At 39.7% G+C, this 21,178-nt stretch overlaps 1 protein-coding gene across 5 annotated transcripts in view; it reads right to left on the minus strand.

The window, feature by feature from the left end:
- EPB41L4A (erythrocyte membrane protein band 4.1 like 4A) overlaps positions 1 to 21,178 on the minus strand; it is a gene marked incomplete at its 3' end in the record, with an annotated part of 95,833 nt that overhangs the window by 50,549 nt on the left and 24,106 nt on the right. For 4 of the 5 annotated variants that reach the window (XR_013977164.1, XM_080972668.1, XM_080972669.1 and 1 more), the window contains exons 3-7: positions 10,677 to 10,781; positions 5,379 to 5,430; positions 3,559 to 3,637; positions 1,556 to 1,653; positions 32 to 152 (exon numbers count right to left, since the gene is read on the minus strand). Coding sequence is in view for 4 of the 5 variants with exons in the window: in XM_080972668.1 (XP_080828794.1) it covers positions 32 to 152; positions 1,556 to 1,653; positions 3,559 to 3,637; positions 5,379 to 5,430; positions 10,677 to 10,781 (455 nt within the window). Of the gene's footprint in view, positions 1 to 27; positions 153 to 1,555; positions 1,654 to 3,558; positions 3,638 to 5,378; positions 5,431 to 10,676; positions 10,782 to 21,178 lie in introns of those variants that run through there. The other variant, XM_080972671.1, reaches the window with a different exon arrangement.

Genomic DNA, 21,178 nt, shown 5'->3' on the forward strand with positions numbered 1-21,178 from the left:
AGCAACGTTAGTTTATAACCTGAATTCTTACATCAGAGTTTTGTGTATCCGTTCTACAGCATCTTCTAGTTCTTCTTTCTGGTCTGGAACAAAGCGGTATTCCGAAACATAACCTGCAATATGCTTGTATGGATCATAGTCTCCAAGTTCAGCTGTATTTAAAATAAATTTTAAATATGTATTCACTTTCTGACATATTTTACACAATTTTATTTTATTTTCCTACTTTGCTGGTTGTTAAATATATTTTCCCGCTTAATTCCTAGTAATAGTATTTTGTATCTGTGAACCTGATTTATCATATTCAGTGTCTCCCTCAGCCCTCATAAGCTTCAAAGTGTGATCACTGTCACCCCATGAAAAAGAAGAGGAGATGTGGACACTCCCATTTAAAATTGGAGCTCTAGCAGTGCTTTTTTCCAGGGCGTACTCAAGGGTACTCTTTTATAGCTGTTAATAAGTGTGGCGCTTACTGTAACAGCTTCATCGTGAGTACCAGCACTTACTTTTCTAGGAATAAAGCACTAAGCTCTAGTATGAAGATGCAAGAGTGGGAAAGACTGGATCTTAGTGATCTCTCTCAGCTTTCAACTATTTAGCATGTTTTTTTTGTATCGTGGAATTCCACAAGCTATAACAATAAAAAGACTCAAAATGTAAACCTATCCTAATCTATGTAATGACTTGTAACATCCTTCAAACCCCCAAAATCAGCCCTGGAAATATTATGCTGTCACAGTACAATCAAGTATAATAAAGCTTTTCACAATTTTCCTGTCATCTATTTATGAGGGAGAGTCCACAGTACCTGAATTTGCATGAATTTACACTGCATGCAAATTGGCTCTGCATAATCCATTCGGGGGGGCGGGAAACTAGAGTCCTAGGGCACCTGTAAAGACTAGCAGATTTGTTGTGGCATAATCTTTTAGGGACGCAGGAGGCGCTGTGGGTTAAACCACAGAGCCTAGAGCCTGCCGATCAGAAGGTTGGCAGTTCGAATCCCCACAACGGGGTGAGCTCCTGTTGCTCGGTCTCTGCTCCTGCCAACCTAGCAGTTCAAAAGCACATCAACATGCAAGCAGATAAATAGGTACCGCTCCGGCGGGAAGGTAAATGACATTTCCATGCGCTGCTCTGGTTCACCAGAAGCAGCTTAGTCATGCTGGCCACATGCCGGAGCTGTACACCGGCTCCCTCGGCCAATAAAGAGAGATGAGCGCTGCAACCTCAGAGTCGGCTATGACTGGACCTAATAGTCAGGGGTCCCTTTACCTTAATCTTTTATGCACTAGAGACCATAAAATAGAGGGGGATATCAAGAAAAAAGGAACTCCAGGCCTCAAAAACTTAACCACAACAAAACTTTACATAGTCAAAATTATGTGTGATTGTTTGCTGCAACAGACTAACATGGCTGGTCCTCTGGAATCTTGAGACAGAATCAATATATAACCCTCAGCATTCAAGTTCACTGTAATTCAGGTTTCTAAATATGACCAAACCTAAACAAAATCTAGTATTTATGAAGGGAAACGCAGTACAAAGCACATACCCTGTATTGCATATGCTCCCAGCTGAGCAGCAATGTTGACAGGGCAAGGCAAGCGGCCTTGCAAGACATCTTGCTTCACCTGTAAAAAAAACTGATACCTAAAACAAAGACAGAAAATAGAAGTAACTATACAAGTATAAGGATCCTAACATACGAATATATTGCCGTTGCAGTTTTATTTAAAAGGAATATTGCCAGGTTAGCTTGGGAGGGGACAAGCAGCAAATGCCACAAACTGGATATTAAGTTTTGTTTCCTTTGAATATCTCAAATCAAATGTAAATGGAAAAGCTTGCCCAGCATGTAAGCTGTGACAAAGCATGACACATGCCATGAATGCACCGCTGTGAACTTATGATGACAAAGCTAAGAAGCAGAAGTTGGCACTACAACTAGCAGCCTTGGGATATATCTGGTGTTCTAGATCAATCTGATAAACAACTTGGCTATCACAGCTTCTTTAAAAGAATCCTGGCAACTGTGGTTCCATAAGGATGCTGGGAATTTGCACAATGCCCTACTGTTCGATAATGTTTTCATTGAGTTGTATCCAACCAAGATTAGGCAGAGCAGACCCAATGAAATTAATTAACCTAAGTTAGTCATGCCCATTAATTTCAATGAGTCTGCTCTGAGTATGACTAACAATGGATACCAACCCATATATATATATATCACTTTTCTTTGAACAATGTATAATCTATCGCTTCAAAAACATTTTCCCTTTTAACAAAACATTTCACTTACGAATAAATGAACTAAACCAGAAATGCTGGTTATCTGGCCTACTGACACATGGTGACTAGATACTTGGGAAAACAGTCACACCTCAAGCCATTTACCAATATGTACCAAGGATGGATGGGGAGCATGAAGCCCACCAGATGTTGCTGGACTCAAGCTCCCAGCAGCCCCAGTCAGCATGGCCAATGTTCAAGGGTGGCAGGAGCTATGGTTCAGCAGTATCTGAACTGCAGGTCTGGACTAGATAAAACATCTGTACAGTTATCAAATTACTTTTACCAGGGTTAGTGGAGGTTTTTTAAAAGGCACTTACTACACTACAGTGGTACCTTGGGTTAAGAACTTAATTCATTCTGGAGGTCCATTCTTAACCTGAAACTCTTCTTAACCTGAGGTACCACTTTAGCTAATGGGGTTTCCCGCTGCTGCTGCGCCGCAGCCGCACAATTTCTGTTCTCATCCTGAAGCAAAGTTCCTAACCCAAGGTACTATTTCTGGGTTAGCAGAGTCTGTAACCTGAAGCATCTGTATCACGAGGTACCACTGTACTGAAATTATCTCCTGTATATAACCTTATAAACTGCATGCTCATCAATGTGTTTATAGTCTTCTATTTCCCCAATTATCTGGAATAGGGGGCCGGTGAGGCTGTAAGCCTACAGATATACAGTACTTAGGAATACATGCACACATTACTGAATTATTGGATATGATGTGCTGTCTCCAATGCAACATGCTTTTATGCACTAAAAAAAAGCATATTAGTATGCAGACTGCATTCACTGTATCAGGGCGAAGGTTGCATGCTGAATAGGGCCACTTAAAATGCAATCCAATCAGCAACTGATTATCATATATGTTAGAATAAAAACAAAAGCTATGGGAGAACAACAAACTCTCTGTAGAAGCAGATCCATAATGGCAAAATAAAAAGCTGATAACTACCCAAACAAGACAAAAGAAAAAACACTTCCGCAATCAGGGCAAAACTTTGAACACAAACATAAGCAAAGACAAGGGACATGAATAAACTGAATTTTGAATTTAACTCCATCCCTCCAACACCAGTGAGAGTTAAACATCATTTTCCAACAAGGATTTACAGCAAGAAAATTAGAGTCTCAAGTTGTTCTCCATCTCTCTGTCTCTCTTTTAAAAAGGAACAATTCCTTGATGAGCTTATATAGTTATTTTACTAGATACTTTAAAAGCACCTGCTCACTCTTACTGCTAATGGTTAAAGGTTATTCATACAATACCTTGTGATTTCTTCTTTTAATTTGCATGGATCTTCTGCATAGAATTTAACACCAAAGTACAGTGTGTAGGGTGGACCAGCTATAAAAAATAAGAACATTTAATTGTGTGTGTGTGTTTTAAAGCACACCCTGCAATCCTAAACATAGTTACTTAGAAGTCAATTCCATTAATTTCAGCAGACCTTATTGGAGAAAGTATGCACTTGATTTTAACCTTGGATATGTGACAATGGCGAAGTAGCCATTGCATTTTCCTATTCCATGCAGGCCACACAAAAATGGGAGGAATGAAAATGAATCACTCCAAAGATATGGAGGGAGTTGCAAAAAATTATGAGAAGCTAGAACCATATTGTCAGGAAAGCAGTATTTAATGTCTGGATAAGATACAAAGACTTATTGGAGAATAAAACTCCGAGGTGGCTGTCACCCCTAGAGGCTAAGGCCCGAAAAAGAGCCAATATGGAGGCCAATTGGCCAAAATATTGGGAGATATTAGAAAGAGATGGTAACAATTGGAAATTGCAGAGTTTAGAGAAAATGAAAGATAAAGTGCGAGACTGGTTACACTATGCTCAGATTAAAGAAGTATTTAAAAATGACAAAAAGTTAGGATTCCAGGTGGAGAAGTCAAAGTTGGAAACTGAACTGTTAGAACCTAAGACTAAAGTACTTTCAAAGATGTATAATTTGTTGCTGAAATGGAACACACAAGACGAAATGGTCAAATCGGTAATGATAAAATGGGCACAGGATATTGGGCATAATATTATGTTTGAAGACTGGGAAAGGTTATGGACCTCTGGGCTGAACTTCACTGCATGTAATGCTTTGAAGGAAAATGTAATGAAAATGATATATAGATGGTACATGACCCCAGTCAAATTGGCCAAAATATACCATTCGTCTGACAATAAATGTTGGAAATGTAAGGAAAATGAAGGAACTTTTTTTCACCTCTGGTGGACTTGCCCGAGAGTGAAGGCCTTTTGGGAGATGATATATAATGAGTTAAAAAAGGTGTTTAGGTACACCTTTACTAAGAAACCAGAGGCCTTCCTCTTGGGCATTGTCGGCCAGAGTGTGTTAAAGAAGGACAGAACATTTTTCATGTATGCAACAACGGCAGCAAGGATACTGATTGCTAAGAACTGGAAAACTCAAAATCTACCTACGCTGGAAGAATGGCAGATGCAGCTGATGGACTATATGCAATTAGCTGAGATGACCGGCAGAATTCGAGACTTGGGAGAAGAGAGGATGGAAGAAGACTGGAAGAAATTCAAGACTTATCTGCAAAAGTATTGTAATTTGGCTGAATGTTGATTGGGATGTCAGAGTAGAAGTAATTGTCTACCACTAAATTAGACTTAAGTTTAAACTATACGCTAATGATCAAATTCAAGATTATGAACAAAATGATAATTTGTTTGGAAATAATTCTTTAACGATGTAAGTGTGTGCGGGAGGCGTGGGGGAGTCCAAAGTAATGATGAAAAGATGTCAAATAATCAATGTTATTTGTTTAAATATGTTTATGTATTGAAAAACTTGAATAAATATATATTAAAAAAAAAAAAATTATGAGAAGCTATGCCAGATGCAATCAGCAATTGATGAGCTTCTCTGTAGCCTTATTTTATCTTCTATCTTCTACTTCCTGACTTGATTTCGACCACATTGGTATTTCTGTGCAAAGTCACCATAGACATAACATTAACCAGACATCTGCAGTCAACACTGTTAGCTTTGCAGATGAAGTATTTTCTATGCCTCTCCATCACGAAACAGTTTATGATTAACCAATTGCATATACATACTGTTTATGAGTTCCTTATGTTCTGTAAGGGTCTTTGCAGGATCCAGCCAGTACTGTGAAAAAAGTAATAGAAACCAGTGTTATTTCATTTTTTTATTGTTTAAATTTCTATACTGCCCTTCATCTGAAAAATCACAGAGCAATTTACAAAATAAAAACACAAAAATAAATAACATTGCAACAAACAAAAACAAAATTCCCCTCCCGCACACAGAGAAAGAATTTAAAAGGCCATAGATTGTTCAATTAGCCAAAGGCATGGGAGAAGAGGAATGTTTTTGCCTGGCACCTAAAGATATGTAAATGAGGAGCCAGGTGAGGCTGCCTGGGGGAAGTATTCCACAAGTGAGAAGCCACTGCAGAAAAGGCCTGCTCGTGTGTTGCCACCCTCCAGACCTCTCGTCAAGGAGGCATGCGAAGAAGAACAGTTATAGCGAACTATTATAAATACATATGGTTATATAAAGAGACTTTAAAACAAAGGTGTTACCTTGCCCTGAAAAGAATAAGCTAATGTTATCCTAGAATAATTGAAGACAGTATACACCAGCTTTCTATATGGTTATGCAAAAAGTATATTGCTTGCACCCTGAAACAAACCATGAAGCCTGTTTCCTATAAGATACAAAATCCAGAATTGCAGGTCCTGCTGTCAGGGAGCAAATCAGAAGCCATTTCTTTGTTCTTTGTATACCACTAACTATGATTTAACCATGACATGCAAACTGAGCCTACTTTTCTCTTCTGTCCTAGATATACACGGAAACAAAAAAGAATGTGCTTTGTAAGCATCTAACACCTGCAAAGTTTTCCAAAGAAGAAAAGTTAAAATTACAAACTAACATTATATCTGCTTTTACATTATTATTCCGTCAGCATCTTTTTGTGTGTGTGTGTGAAAGCCAAAAGCTTCTCTAGACACCTCAATGGCAGTCATGATTATCTTCATAAGGATAACAAAAAAGCACTGCTGTTACTTATTTTTTTAAATAATTATGTGGCAAATCTATCTTGGACATTGTATTAAATGAACAAGGCACTGTTAACAGAGCATTATAATGTAAGAAAGGGCAAATCACAATTCATCCTTCGCTTTAAACTGAAAAACTGATTTCAGAAGGAGAGATATAATCTCCAGGTAGAGGCTGTTAAAAACAGATTTTGAACAACCTGGAAACTCATAGCAGGTGCTTCAGCCCCTTACAGCAATAAGCATCAAGGTGCAGGATCCAAGCATACCGTTTATGAGTACGTGGATATGCATTTTGTTTCAGGCCTTTTTAACGTTAATAATTTAATTGCCAAATCACTATAGGGCTCTATCACAACCAGAAACATGAAAGAACATGTCCTACAATTACAACGGCCAGGCTTACTAAAATACACTATTTGCCAGCACGTCAGCTGCAAAAAGTCATGACACTGTGTAATATTTATGAGTTGCTGCAGGCTTGGTACTTACGGCACAGATTTGTTAAAGTGGGCATTTGCCCTCGGTAACAGAGAGAGAAGGGAAGGAAGGGGCACACTCCACACTAATGGTTTTGGAATGGAAATAGGATGTCACTTAACTACAGCAGAAATTTAATGCGGGAGATTCCTTGGGGGGGGAGTCAAAAGTACAGGCAGAAAGCTACAGAGCTACCTGATCAATCTGTCAAACATCTCATTCATAAGAAAGGAGCCATAGACAAGAAAAGCCACTAACTCGCTGCTACTAAAAGGTAAAGGTAAAGGTACCCCTGCCTGTACGGGCCAGTCATGTCCGACTCTGGGGTTGCGCGCCCATCTCGCTTAAGAGGCCGGGGACCAGCGCTGTCCGGAGACACTTCCACCTACTTGCACCCAGGGGTGCTTTCGAACTGCTAGGTTGGCGGCCGCTGGGACCGAGCAACGGGAGCGCACCCCGCCGCGGGGATTCGAACCGCCGACCTGATGAGTGGCAAGTCCTAGGCGCTGAGGTTTTACCCACAGCGCCACCCGCGTCCCGCTCTACTACTACGTGTCGCTGCTACTACATGTACCCTAAAGGTAAAGGTACCCCTGACCATTAGGTCCAGTCATGGACAACTCTGGGGCTGCGCACTCATCCCGCTCTATAGGCCGAGGGAGCTGGCATTTGCCGCAGACAGCTTCCGGGTCAAGTGGCCAGCATGACTAAGCCACTTCTGGCGAAACCAGAGCAGCGCATGGAAATGCCGTTTACCTTCCTGCCGGAGCAGTATCTATTTATCTACTTGCACTTGATGTGTTTTCAAACTGCTAGGTGGGCAGGAGCTGGGACCGAACAACAGGAGCTCACCCCGTCGTGGGGCATGTAATTTTTCCTGGTCACAGGAAATGGCATCTCTCCAGAGGGAGGCTCCCTTGTCTCTGTGAAATAGTTCCTCTATTCCCTCCCATGCAACAACAAACCTGCAAAAAATACCCAATATTTTCCTTGAAAGCCTCCTACCAGAGATGTCAAGCTCTTTAGTCGAGTCGGAATTTCACAGAAGGCATCAGCTATGTATGATAGCTTTCTAAACCCAAGTCCGCCTCAATTTCATAAAGACTTTGGGATTTAATTTAAAAGAGTAAAACAAGTACATGGGTAAGGGGTGCTAGATCTTAACATCTAATGATCGGCACTCTACAAAATTGGCAAAGCCAGTTTTTAAAGCTGCGGTCAAGAGCAGTGTGCTTTAAACTGTTCCAAAAATAAAAAGACACATAAGCTGAAAATTCCAGTGATGTATGACTGTACTTAAGTTTTAAGTGGGCATGGCACTGTTAACATTCTGTTGCTGTGTACCAAGTCAAATTAAGGTCAAGCACTCTGAACTTGTTTGTAAGAAGCCATTAGCTAGGTTGAAAATTATCCATTTTCATGGATGGTGTCAATCATCAAATGCTTCTGTTACTCAGCCTCTCAGACATGATTCCCCCTCCCCTTTTCCACTTCCACAGAGAAGATGCTTGTTTAACAGGTCCCTTCTGCTTGCTTATCTGTTACAGATTCATCACACTGCTCTACGGTTTTCATGACACACAAGTACAACTTTGTTCTGCTATTGCACAGTGCTGTGTTTAAACTAGTTCAAACACATACAATTATTCAGGCTTCAACTCGCTTATACATGTGTAATATCATATTGCCAACCCCAGCCTGTGTGTTTCATTAAAATCATTCAATTACGTTCACCAAGCACTGCTTGTAGGCACCCACAATCATTTTCATAGGGTGGACGTCACATTTAAGCTAACAAAGGCTGCATACCAGCTAAGTCCTTAATGTGTAATTCCGTGGCTCCTTTTGTTTTGTTAAGGACAGCTAGTCTTTACTGCTACATGTCTCACAGGGAAGGATCTCAAAAGCAAGACCCTGAGATCTGCTTGTCTGCCTGGGAAATATTAATGAGGAATAGCTATTAAAACACAAATAAAATGTGTAATTATTCTTATTTAATATAGAGGGTGTGTGTTTTTTTTAAAAGAAAGAAACAGCAGCAGGCATACAAAACTCTATTAAAAAGTTATATTAAAAATCATTAAAGAATGTCAGGAATCTCTGCTTGATTATGGCTTATGTATTCTTAATGTAATACTTCACATTGCGGGACATCTGATTTTTAAAAAAACAATATTTCAGTCAAGCGTACATAATCAAGGTTTGTCTTTGTTTTGTTCAGTAAAATATGTAATTCATCTGAATGTATGATAAAGTACTTGTATGTTTAGTGGAAGTCTTGCACAAGGACTTTTAGTTGCTCAATGGAGCTTCTCCCTATCTCCTACCCCAGTGGCTCTGGGGGTGTCAAGAGACCCCCCAGAAGAGAGAAGGGAGGAGAGGGGGAGTGTTCTATTTAGCAAGCCACAGTTGAAGGACACTATTGCCCAATTCCTTATGCATTTGCCCATGTGCCTGAAGATTCACCCCATTGCTTACCAGTTTGCCCAATCTATAAGGACTTAAGAACAGCCTTGTTCAAAGATTTATATCTCCCAGTTGAAAGTTTGATTGGGCATTTCATTAAATTTTTATTAGGAGACAGGTTCCCCGGCACCTCCGGAAAAGTAGCCTTTTATGCCTTTGGTGTGGCAATTTTAAGGAGAAAGGTTTGTGGGAATGTTAAGTGAAATTCTTCATGGGGCAAACTCTTATCTGACACAGATAGGTAGCCGTGTTGGTCTGCCATAATCAAAATAAAAAAAATCCTTCCAGTAGCACCTTTAAGACCAACTAAGTTAGTTCTTGGTATGAGCTTTCGTGTGCAAGCACATGAGTGTATCTGAAGAAGTGTGCTTGCACACGAAAGCTCATACCAAGAACTAACTTAGTTGGTCTTAAAGGTGCTACTGGAAGGATTTTTTTTTATTTTTCTTATCTGACAGAATGCTGGTTTTAACAATTATTTTAATTATGCAATGTATTTTAATCTGTTTTATGTATTTTGTTTTGTAAGTGCTTCAGCTACACAAATAAATAATATTCGTATTCATTTAGCAAGCTGGATTTTTTTTGCACAAGTGGAACATTTTAAAGAAAGCAACGTTGAACTCCACCTGATATCTTTACTCCAATCATCAATATCAAGTAAAGAAGGAAATGAGACAATAGACTGAAACTTGCACAAACAGTATGTGTAATCATGGGCAAGTTCTTGATTTTCCATCGCTCATTTACATCACTCCAATATATGATGGAACATTTAATCTTGAGTCTGGCTGAGTCATACCTATCCACCTATACACGCGTGAACCTTCACCTCAGTTCAGCACATGCACCTTTCATTCAGATTCCACAAAAAGCTTAACCTAGAAATGATAGGAATCCATTCAACAGAGTCCGCCTCCCACCTAATACCCTTCTACAAGAGACTTACTAGAGGTGTGGCACCAAAATCATACAAGGGAGAGCTGGTAAGCTAGGGGAACATGTCTAGAGTTTGGCATAGTCACAAATAACAAGTAGATGACAGCTGTAAGTTTACTTTTAAAGGGAAATCTGCTCAACCACTTGCTTGCTCATTTTTTAAAAAAAACAAACACTAAATGTTGTAATCATGGCAGGTAGACCTGACACTTGTTCCTATCCATAAGAAGGTCTACTCATTTGAACAGAAAAGACCATTTCTTTTAAGAACTCCAAATAAATAAAGAGGTATTTATTTGTGTATAACCATGACAACTCAATTTAGGCTGGTTTAAAAATTAACTTGCTGACAAGAGTATATGCCAGTTTAAAATATGACTGGAAAGTGGTAAACAAGAAGGGTTAGCTTTAACGCTGGAAAGCCACTGTTGTGCTTTTACTCACCGTCTGGTGACTTCTGTCACAGTAACGCAGTCCAAAGTAATCTATCTCCACGAGGTTTAAATGCCGGAATACGTAGCCTAGGACAACCGACCCTTTCGTTGACTTCTGTGGGAAAGAATGTACAGAGTCTTTTCATACAAGTGGTTGAGTCTTTTGTTAGCTGCACAGTGCCATTCATGCATTCAGTTAGCTTTGTCTACGAAAGGAGGTTGTTTTATTAGTTAGAAACAGCCTTACTGTCTTCATAACTAAAATCTCAATGACTCTTATATACTCTCTTTAGCTATTTTGCAGAAATGAGCAAATACACTTGTGTGTTACTCAGCATCAATATTTTGAGAGTCATGTATTTATGTTATCAAACTGCTATTCTGTGACCTGCCGTAGTCCTGCACTCTAGGTTTGCATATGCATGTCTTCAAAGCTTTGCCATTTCATTTTGTCCAAGCAGGAAAAAAGGAGGGGAATGGTTTGAGGCTCAACTCTAAGTTTCCCTGTAGGGTTAAAGAAATGCTAGGGCAGGTCACACATCACCTGCTTTCTCAGTGCAACGTAACACACAACTATTTCATGAGCAGACTACAGGCACGCATCACTGTCTGATATTGCTGAGGCTAATCTTTATTTATGAATCATAGAATTGTAGAGTTGGAAGGGAACCTGAGGATCATCTAGTCCAACCCACTGCAATGCAGGAATATGCAGCTGTCCCATACGGGGATAAAATCTGCAACCTTGGAGTTACAAGCACCATGCTCTAACCAACCAGCTGTACAATGTCCAAGTGTCAACTGCCAACTGGAATGTTTCTAGTTATGGGAACTTTTATCACACAAATGTGGAGAAGTGCAAAATCCAAAGGATAATTATGTAACAATCTGCACCTTAGTCCAGATGGTGCAGACCAGGACTGGAATTCACAGAAACCTAATTTCTCAAGCATTTGTACCACCAGACAGAGAAATAGTTTTTATAATGAGCTAAGAAATTACTTTCCATGACAAATAAATAAATGTTACAGACTAAACACAAGAGGGAGAGAAAGAAAGAAAGAAAGAAAGAAAGAAAGAAAGAAAGAAGCTGTTTCTAAACTTACACAATCTTCTTCATACTAAAGATCAAACTTGCTAGAGGCTTGCATTCTTAAAGGGAACAAGTTTATTTGAAATACCATCAGTAATGCTTTCAAGAGCGAACAAAGAATTGTTCAAAATGAGTCATAGGGCCATGCTTTATGGTAACAAGACTATAAACCAGAAAGGCAGGTTTCTACCGGTTTTATAAAATGACAGCTAGAACCTTCAGAGAAGATCTAGTTTTCCTTTTGACAGAAAATGAAATTGAACCATTAAAATACTGCAACGCACAAATCTGTTTTAAAAGGTGAGACCAGCTTTTATAAAGCTCTAAAACAAGTCTGACAAATCAAGGTTAAGTGGTTCTGAGTATTCATGCTGCACACAAAATATAAATATGACAAACCCCAGATCTGTAAATGTAGCAGAGGCTCAATGTCTTTAACAGGTGCAAGGCCATCAAAAGTTGACAAGCGCAAATTTCACAACACTAAAACCACAAAAAACACAGTTGGTAAACTCAGAGAAGAGTTAAAAAACATGGTAACCTGTTGCAATCAAGCACCAGTGGAGGCCTGGGAACACAGACCTGCTTTAAGAAGAGACCAAAATGTCACTGAGATCCATTTTCACTAATTGTACTTCCTCGGCTATTGATCCTCCAGATCAGGGTTGGGGAACCTGTGACCTTCCAGATACCTGGAGCTGCAATCCATCAACATCTGGAGGGCCACAGGCTGCCTATCCTTGTTCTAAAGTGAGTCTTCAACAAAAAATACATGAACAGAATCGACCAAAGTTCCCTACTCGGCTCATGTGATCTTCCCCTACGAGCCAGATACCCATGCAACTTTCAGCAATACTGCCTGTTCCTACACACAGTTAATCTAAGGCAGGACCAGCCACAAATTGCAGAGTAATTGCATTATGAACCTTCCAGGTATGCCTGGGGATTGCCAGGACTCCTGTGGTGGCAAAGGGAGGAGTGTGTTTGCATCAGCAGGAGAGAAATTTTGCAAATGGCACCCTAAAGCATATCGCTTAACCCCTTAGTCCTCATTCCCAACAGAAAAGTAAACCTCAGTACACATGATTAAGGTGCTTTTGTTCACTTCATTCCTTGTTGCACGTTCCAGATTTGAGCCTCTGAGTAAGTTCAAAAATTCAGTTCTACAGCATACCCACAACTCTTAGTATGATTAAACTTTATGACAGATATAGTTAAGCACATAAAAATAACTGATCTAAGGGAATGATAACAAGGCTAGACCACAACTTGCAGACTGCATGTTCAAGCAAAGAGTTTTAATTTAATAATGGTTAATATTGCAAATATTTACCAAGACAAGGAGCTAGAGCTTAATTAGCTGGATACATGTTCAAACAGAGAATAAACTAATAGACATTTATATGCATATATGTTTCTCCTGCTGGCAACTCGTCTCCCAATATGCATAGATGTTAACAAAGAAAACCGCAGTGCGAATACATCCATGATTAGAATCTGCTTTACACACTAAGCATAATCATTTAGTTCACATTTTCATATCTAATCTCTTACTCCACAATCCAGTACTTAATTTAATTTTGCTAGACCAACCTGGTAGCATCCAGCTGTTTCAGACTGCAACTTCCATCAGCCTCAGCCAACACGGCTGTGAAAATAAATCTAGCCAGATATTTTGACTGATGTCAATATGTCCTGTAGTGTTTTTTAAAGATTGTATTAACGCCTAAAGTGGGGAAGGAACAGTTATCTTAGCTATAGAGTCATAGAAATGTAGAGTTGGAAGGTATCCCAATTATCATCTAGTCCAACCCCCTGGAATTATTTTGTGAGGGGGGGGGGAATAAATCAGTTCTGCCTCTTATTAAGTATTTCTCCTTCTTCCAGGAGGTTTGTTCATTATTGAAATATACACAACGCAAATATCAAGAGGCTTCTTATTTGCTTTCAATAACCTTTCCTTTAACTTGTGAGAGCATAGTTTCATCCCTAGAGGCAAATCATCTTCTCCAGAAAAATTCACCAGCAATTAGTAAATGATGGAGAAATGATCCGTCCTAAACAAACCAACACAACGGCCCACTTGGCACCTAATGAAAAACCCAACCAGGGTTAAGGATGAATGAGCAACCGTGCAGGTGCACAGAATGAAAAATCGTGTCCACGTCACTCCTTGGGATGTGGAGTTTGCACAGTTACATTCCAATCACACTCAGTGGAATTTGTGTCTCCCCCCCCCCACACTTTTGTATTGCAGCAAGGCACCGTGTCAACTCATTTTGAATGTCTCTCATTTTCAAAAATGTCCATATGACACAGAGGATGGGGATGGTCTGTACAAACAACAGAAGCCCAAACCCAGCTGGAGCACAGAAACGAGTTGCATAGTTCAGTGGGTCTAGGTATATGTAGGGAAGCTACTTAAACATCAGGTAGCTTCCCTTCATATTTTTACTTTGAAATGACAATTGCTCTCACATGCATCTTGAGGACTGAGATGCTTTTAATTAATCAACCAGGACCTCAGCTCACTTAAGACTTTTGAATGCTTAACCTCTTGTGATCACGTTCAAGATTTCTTTATTCACAGAGCTAATGAAAAATGCATTACCCTCCAACACTTAGACCAACAGACTCTTGGGGTTAATTAATAAAACGCTCCAGGCAAATCTACCCTTTCTTTAAATGGGTTAGGGTTTGTTGTATTCTGTAAACCTTATCAGTTATTTGAATATATTGTTTTATTCAACAGATATAGAAGGAGATCTAAAACATCAAAAAATGCCCTTAGCAGTGAAATACTAACATTGTTTCGGTAGATATATATTTGATAAATAGACACAACAGCTAATTAATGCCAAGAGGCCCACACACCCATTGATTGTAGGAAAAGAAAACAAACAAGCAAACCTGGGGAGCCATCTAGGTCTAGTTTTAATTACGGTTATAGGCTTGTTTTCAGGAGACTGTCCATGAATACTTTGTATGCCTAAAGTATTTTTCTTGGAATAAGTTGCAAATGCCACTGACTAAGAACCTTGGTTTGTGCACAGGGCAAAAATAATTTGGGAATGTTTTCACACAGAATAACTACATTGGAAGCAGAGTTAGTGAAAGCAAAACTTACAAAGCAGTCACTACCAAGGGATTCACATGTTTTGTGCTGACACCAAAGCCTCAACCAATAATCTGGAGTTGAAGTGTGCTGAGATTAGAAATGTGGAGGCCCGGAGTTGGGGGTGCAAAAAATAGGAGGAATAAAAAAAAAATTCCCCAGGGAGGTTTCCCAGGACCTTCACATTTCTAGCCAGGAGGAAGTAGGATTTTTCCCATTTGGCAACTGCTTTCTTTGCCAGGGGATCTCTAATAGCAGCTGGAAGAGGAGAGGACAGAGGATGAGGAAAGAGCTGCGAGTGAAGGGGAGCCCTTTCTCCATCCTCTAGACCCATTAGGAAACTCAACAACCTGCTATACCTAGTGTGGAAAGTGCAACTGAATGGGACGTAGCTGAGACCAGCCTAAGGCAGCACCATCCATCCTGGGCCTGCCCATAAAAAGAAAGTGAGTGACGGGGAGTTGTTCCAGGAACCATTCCCATTGTGAGACTTTTGTGGGTGAGTTGGGAGTTTGTTTGGGCCTTGGGTGAGAATTTGGAGGCTGAGATGGAGAGCGTGTCAGAAGGAAAATGCATCAATGTAACATTTTTATACGTAACTGTGTATTTTTGTAATATTTTGTTTAATTTTTGTCCGTTGTTGCTTCAGTTTTTTGTACACTAAAGATATTTTTAATACATTAGGTGGTATAGAAATTAAATAATCAATGTAATAATAGTTACTGGGACCATTTACTGAAAAAAGTATCACTTTAATTGAAAATTCACAGACAATTTAGTTCTTTCAGCAGGAGTCCCTTATCCCAAACATTAATTTAATATGGATTCATCTGTACAGCTCGGGTGATACTAGCTTTCCTCGAAGTGATAGTATTTTAACCACCAAATCTGAGGGGGCCCATGAAACACCCCAAAACAGAGGGAGAATTCAATTCACTGTGAAGCTTATAAATCAAGAAAAACCTGGATTGAAACCTCTCTGACAAAATGTTATGACTACAGATTACTACTTGAAGGAGGAACCTATATGCAGCTACAGAATGTTTCAATCAATGTTCTAAACAGATTTAAAGTAGGAAATTTCATATAACTCCTTTCCTTTAATTATCTGTTAAGAGTCCTTAATTTTGCCGCCTCTTGTTAAAAGGAAAGACTACCACAATATTTGGTCTTAATGGTTCTCTTTTCTTCTCTACATTACTAAATCAAGTATATCAAGGAGTCTTTCTCCACAAGGGCAGATTTAAAGGTAGTAATGACTTCTGCATGATGAAGAGAGGGCACCTACTTACGGAACACAAATATATATAAATAAACTGCGTCTTTATTTTGCAACCGAAGGTCAATAGCTTGTCATAAATTACAGCTTTTAAACCAGGGCATTCCATGTTTTATATGTCTTATAATGTATATAAACTGATGAGACAAAAACATAAATAAGAATTTATCCATTGAGACTGAAGACTGCATGATACAACATGATACATCATGTTAATTAACCACATTTCTTTCTGCCCTCCTGAAGACTGCTTCAGATACACACTTACAAGAACAAAGCCTGCAAATTTCCCTAAGTGTGTACATCCAAAGCATAAATTCCATAGGGCTGCTTTTCACTGGTGTACGGCTAAAAGCAGGTTTCTGGAAAACCACAAACATCGTAAAACAGGCTATCACAAACACTGGGGGGGGGGGGAGCTAGGCAAGCACAACAATTGTCCAAGGAAGGCCAAATGTACGTAAACCGAGAAATATTTGCAGCGTATTTTCCAAAAGGAAGAAGTGCAACTTCTATCACAGCAGAATATGCTACTGGCGAGTAGATACATATAAAACAACAAAATATGTTCTTGAAAATGATCTCTAGACATTTCCCCCCATTTAATGCTTACAAATTAATTCAAATATGATCTATATTCTATGTGCTTTCAGAATCAATAACATCATTTCATTCAGTTGTGACCTTACCAGCAACCTAGCCTGCAGTAATTTTATTAAGCCAAACCATCCTGTAGTTATGTCAAGACCGATTATTTTCATGGCAATGCACAGCTACAAAAATGAGGAAATAGCAGCACAGAAGAGTCCATTCCTTCTTCCCTCTGTCTTTCCTCTCCCATACACTGCAATTACCAAGTGCCGGCATTGTAAAAGCAAACTAAAATCAATGCCACATCAGATTTTATCCTTTACTATTAGGAACCTAGGATGTGGCTTTACACCACTGGTCTGTCTAGCTCTGAACTGTCTAAACAGGCTGACTGTTGATTTCTAGCATTACCCTCCTTGATTGAACCTGGCAACTTTCACATGTGCTATATTATTAAGTCATGGCACCTTTCCCTGAAAACAGGGCTGAAGCAGGAGACACAAACTCCCCCAGATACCCACATGTCTCCCCACAACTTACTGGCTTTGTGTTGAATATTGCACCTGTAAATATTCTGAGCCTTCATAGCTAGATCACAGCCCTGCCGCATTGATTCACTCCGCCCAAGATTACAATTTCAACGTTTTAAATATTAAATCACACACTAATCACACATTAAAAGAAATCTTAATATTGAATATCTCTTAAATCCATACTCATAGTAAATAATCAATACAGTTCTGACAATATGGTTCTACCATATGAAGAAAGAGATTGCCGGGGGGGGGGGGACTATGGTCATTTGTTTACATGTTCTGGCTGAATTATAGTTCCAGGAATATTTCAGGTTAGTGCAGGTTAGTGCTATTGCTTCTGTAAGGAGGAAGCCAATTTTGATAATGATAAAGTTCAGGTTGTTCAATGAAAAGTCTAGGCATATTTACTAGGTCCTAAAACTGGTGGACGCAGGTGGCGCTGTGGTCTAAACCAGAGCCTAGGGCTTGCCAATCAGAAGGTCGGTGGCTCAAATCCCCGCAACGGGGTGAGCTCCCGTTGTTCGGTCCCAGCTCTTGCCCACTTGGCAGTTTGAAAGCACGTCAAAGTGCAAGTAGATAAATAGGTACCGCTCTGGCGGGAAGGTAAACGGCGTTTCTGTGCGCTGCTCTGGTTCGCCAGAAGCGGCAGTCATGCTGGCCACATGACCCGGAAGCTGTTTGCGGACAAACGACGGCTCCCTCAGCCTATAAAGCGATATGAGCGTGCACCTCCAGAGTCGTCCGCAACTGGACCTAACGGTCAGGGGTACCTTTACCTTTAAAATTGGTGCAATTCCTTTATCAAATGCAAGTATAGAAGCTGATGCATGGCTTGTGCTTCTTGATTCACTTTTCTTAACTAATCTGCTGCTCTGTATTTGCTTCAGCACAGGTATCTGTCAGAGTCATTACTGCCCTTGCAACAAGTCTTAGGCACACGAGTGTACTCCATCTTTAAAATGGGTAAAAGCCTTTCTAAACAGGCTAGAATAAAATATTCATTGTAGAAATATGTGAGTCCTTGATACTGTAATATGTTACATACAGGTATGCTATCTCTTTGAGGGTTGATGTCTGTGGATGTGATCATATGCTTGAGTGATGGCTCTACACTTATTTCTAGTTATTGTGTTATTTTCGTAGCACATTGCACTAGTCTGGATTATGACAGTTTGACGGAGTCTCATCATTGGGGGTGGGGTTGAGGCCTGCCTACCTTTTGAGTTAGAAGTCCACTTGATTTCATTTCACTCCAAATTTATGCAATAAGGTCTGGGAAATCTATTTCCACAAATACACATTACCTGAAGAATGCTCAGCTGTATCCCCATATCGGTTGCATCAGGTGAGCATACCTTTAGTAAACTGAAACTCATAAAGGATTACTTAATATCTACCACAGGGAAAGAAAGGTGATACCACCTTATTATACTTTCAGCACAATATAAGCTTGCTAGCTAGCTAAGCCTTTTTTGACAGTTAAATTTATAAGTTTGCCAAAAACAAGGAACAAGTCATTCAAGTAGGTTACAAGTTCAAATATTAAATGATTAGTTATTATAATAAAAGACTTCATGGTTGAATTACTCATTTTTAATTCTAGTAATTTAATTTTAGCAATTGTCAATGCTTATAGAAATGACAATGGATTGCAATTTGCAGGTGTTGTAAGCAATTCCCTGTACATTCCAATAAAGAACCTTTGTGACTCTAGTGGACTGGTATTCATGTTTATTAATGATTTTATCATCATGAAATGCCACCTATTAAACTATGATGAATGTGTTGTGTCATTCCATGCAACTATGGTATATTTTCTACGTGTAGCTTGGGAGGTGGGGCGGTAAGAGAAAGGGCCCAAGACTACGTTTTGCCCTGGATCCCAGGTTCTTTCTCTCTCTCTGCAGCCCTGTTTGTATGCGCATGTGCTAACAGTTTAATATTGCTGCTATAAACACAAGCTTAATGTGCATTACAGCTGGTGCAGATGTTGGCACTCTTCATCTTAAGCACTTGTGAGCTGTATAGCGGGTTTCCCATCATATTTACCCAGATTTAAACCCCATTAAATTCAACAGGACTTGTTCCCAATGAATATGCTTAGGATTAAAACCTTGAATTGCACTTATATTTTTTTACTGGGAAGTAAGCTCAATTAAACAGTGGGATTTACTATCAGCTATGGATATAAAGAGCAAGCTCTTTAGTTTTTCAATAACTTGGGAGGGTAATAGATCCATCTCCCAATATCAGGGTGATGCACAGAAAGCATGTTTATTCCCTAAGAGCACACAGCACAACTTTGGTTATTTACTAGATAAGGACTTCAAACGCATACAGATGCACTTACTAACTGGGGCCACGGTTATTTTCTGTTGTGGATTAGATTTGGTTTCCCTACAGCTTTACTCCCTAAGCATACTTGCTATGAATTCAGTGCTGGTTTCCTCCCCTCCTGAGTGATAGGGGGCTGGCTTTTAAGAGAGACCACCTACCTGGTAACATGCCAAGCGCTGGCTGGTGCCATCAGTCAGCTGCAAGGCAACACTTGGGGTACCCGATGGCACTGAGGAGGGCTGTTCTTCTGACAATCCTCAGCCCTTCCTTTACATCTAAACCTTAAACTCTGAACCCACTGGGACCCTCCCCTGGATCAGAGTCCTCTAGCTCCACAAGTCCCTCCCACTTCTCCTCCTTGTCCAACGAATCCCATAAATATGTTCCCACAGGGCTCATGACAGCCAGTTCCATGCACAGATCCATTTTATTAGATGAAAGTGGCAGTGTTATAGTAGTAAAGTCTTGATGAAAAGTCTTCCTTCCCTTCCTGACAAACAGGTCCAACTATGCCAAACTTAAACTGCAAAGTCTTGCGTGACGGAAAACGTGAAGATGAAAAAAAGCAACACAGGAACAGAAAGAAAGTCCTTCCATGCCAACATGCAAACAGCAAGGGAACAAAAAAACAAGCGCTGTTGTTGTTAACGGTTTCCAATAATCATAAATCCATGTATTGTACATGTTTTCAGATGCAGTTTGATAGTATGTTTTTAAATGTGCTTCCTGAGTGTTAATGGAGGGGAGATTAGAACCCTTTTGTATGTACACAAAGGGAAATGTATGCATGTCTTGCCTTCCCATCTACCCTGGTGTGCAAGAAAATGAGGCAGGAAGTTTGTTTACTTTTCATTCAAACATCTTTTCAAATCGTTCACAGTGGCATGTTATTACAGCAGACAAGTGGGGGGTTTTTCACACCACATTCTTTTGTATCCCTAATCTAAGGGAACAAGGTTATAGTGCTTCAACCCAGTCAACGAAGTGCCATACCATTTGCTTATCAAAACTTTTGTATCCAATATGCTTGATGTGCAGCAGTTTTATTAAAGGAGACAGCAACTTCCTCACAGGCATGATAATTCCACATCATGCAAAACATAATGAGCCAGCATAGCTACGACTGAACTGATTACATTAGTCTTAAATTTAATCGCAGACTGCCCAAAACAGTTAGCCGTTGTTACTCCATTGTAAATTGGAAGACACAACCATTGTTCAGAAGACTGTTAGCAACTGTTGAATGATGGAAGGTAACAAGTACAGGTGACCCACTCAATCACATCATGCATAAACTCCCCCTCTCCCCACTAAAAACTCAAAATATATTTTAACTATATAGAGAGCTTCAAGTAAACTTTTTAAGAATTCCTAATTTTACTGTAAACAAGCATCAATCCCTTGCCCTATTACTATCAAGTTTAGTGAAGAGAAATTACACAGCAAATAAGTTTGTATGTAATTTGTGAGGAAATAGGGGTGAGAACAAGAGAGAGAAAAAGCAAACTGAGCACATTTCTTGAGAAAATTCATTATACAGCACTTAACATGCTGGTCTGCA

The sequence above is a fragment of the Podarcis pityusensis genome (genome assembly GCF_964106645.2).
Source record: "Podarcis pityusensis genome assembly, chromosome: 11".
Taxonomy (NCBI): domain Eukaryota; kingdom Metazoa; phylum Chordata; class Lepidosauria; order Squamata; family Lacertidae; genus Podarcis; species Podarcis pityusensis.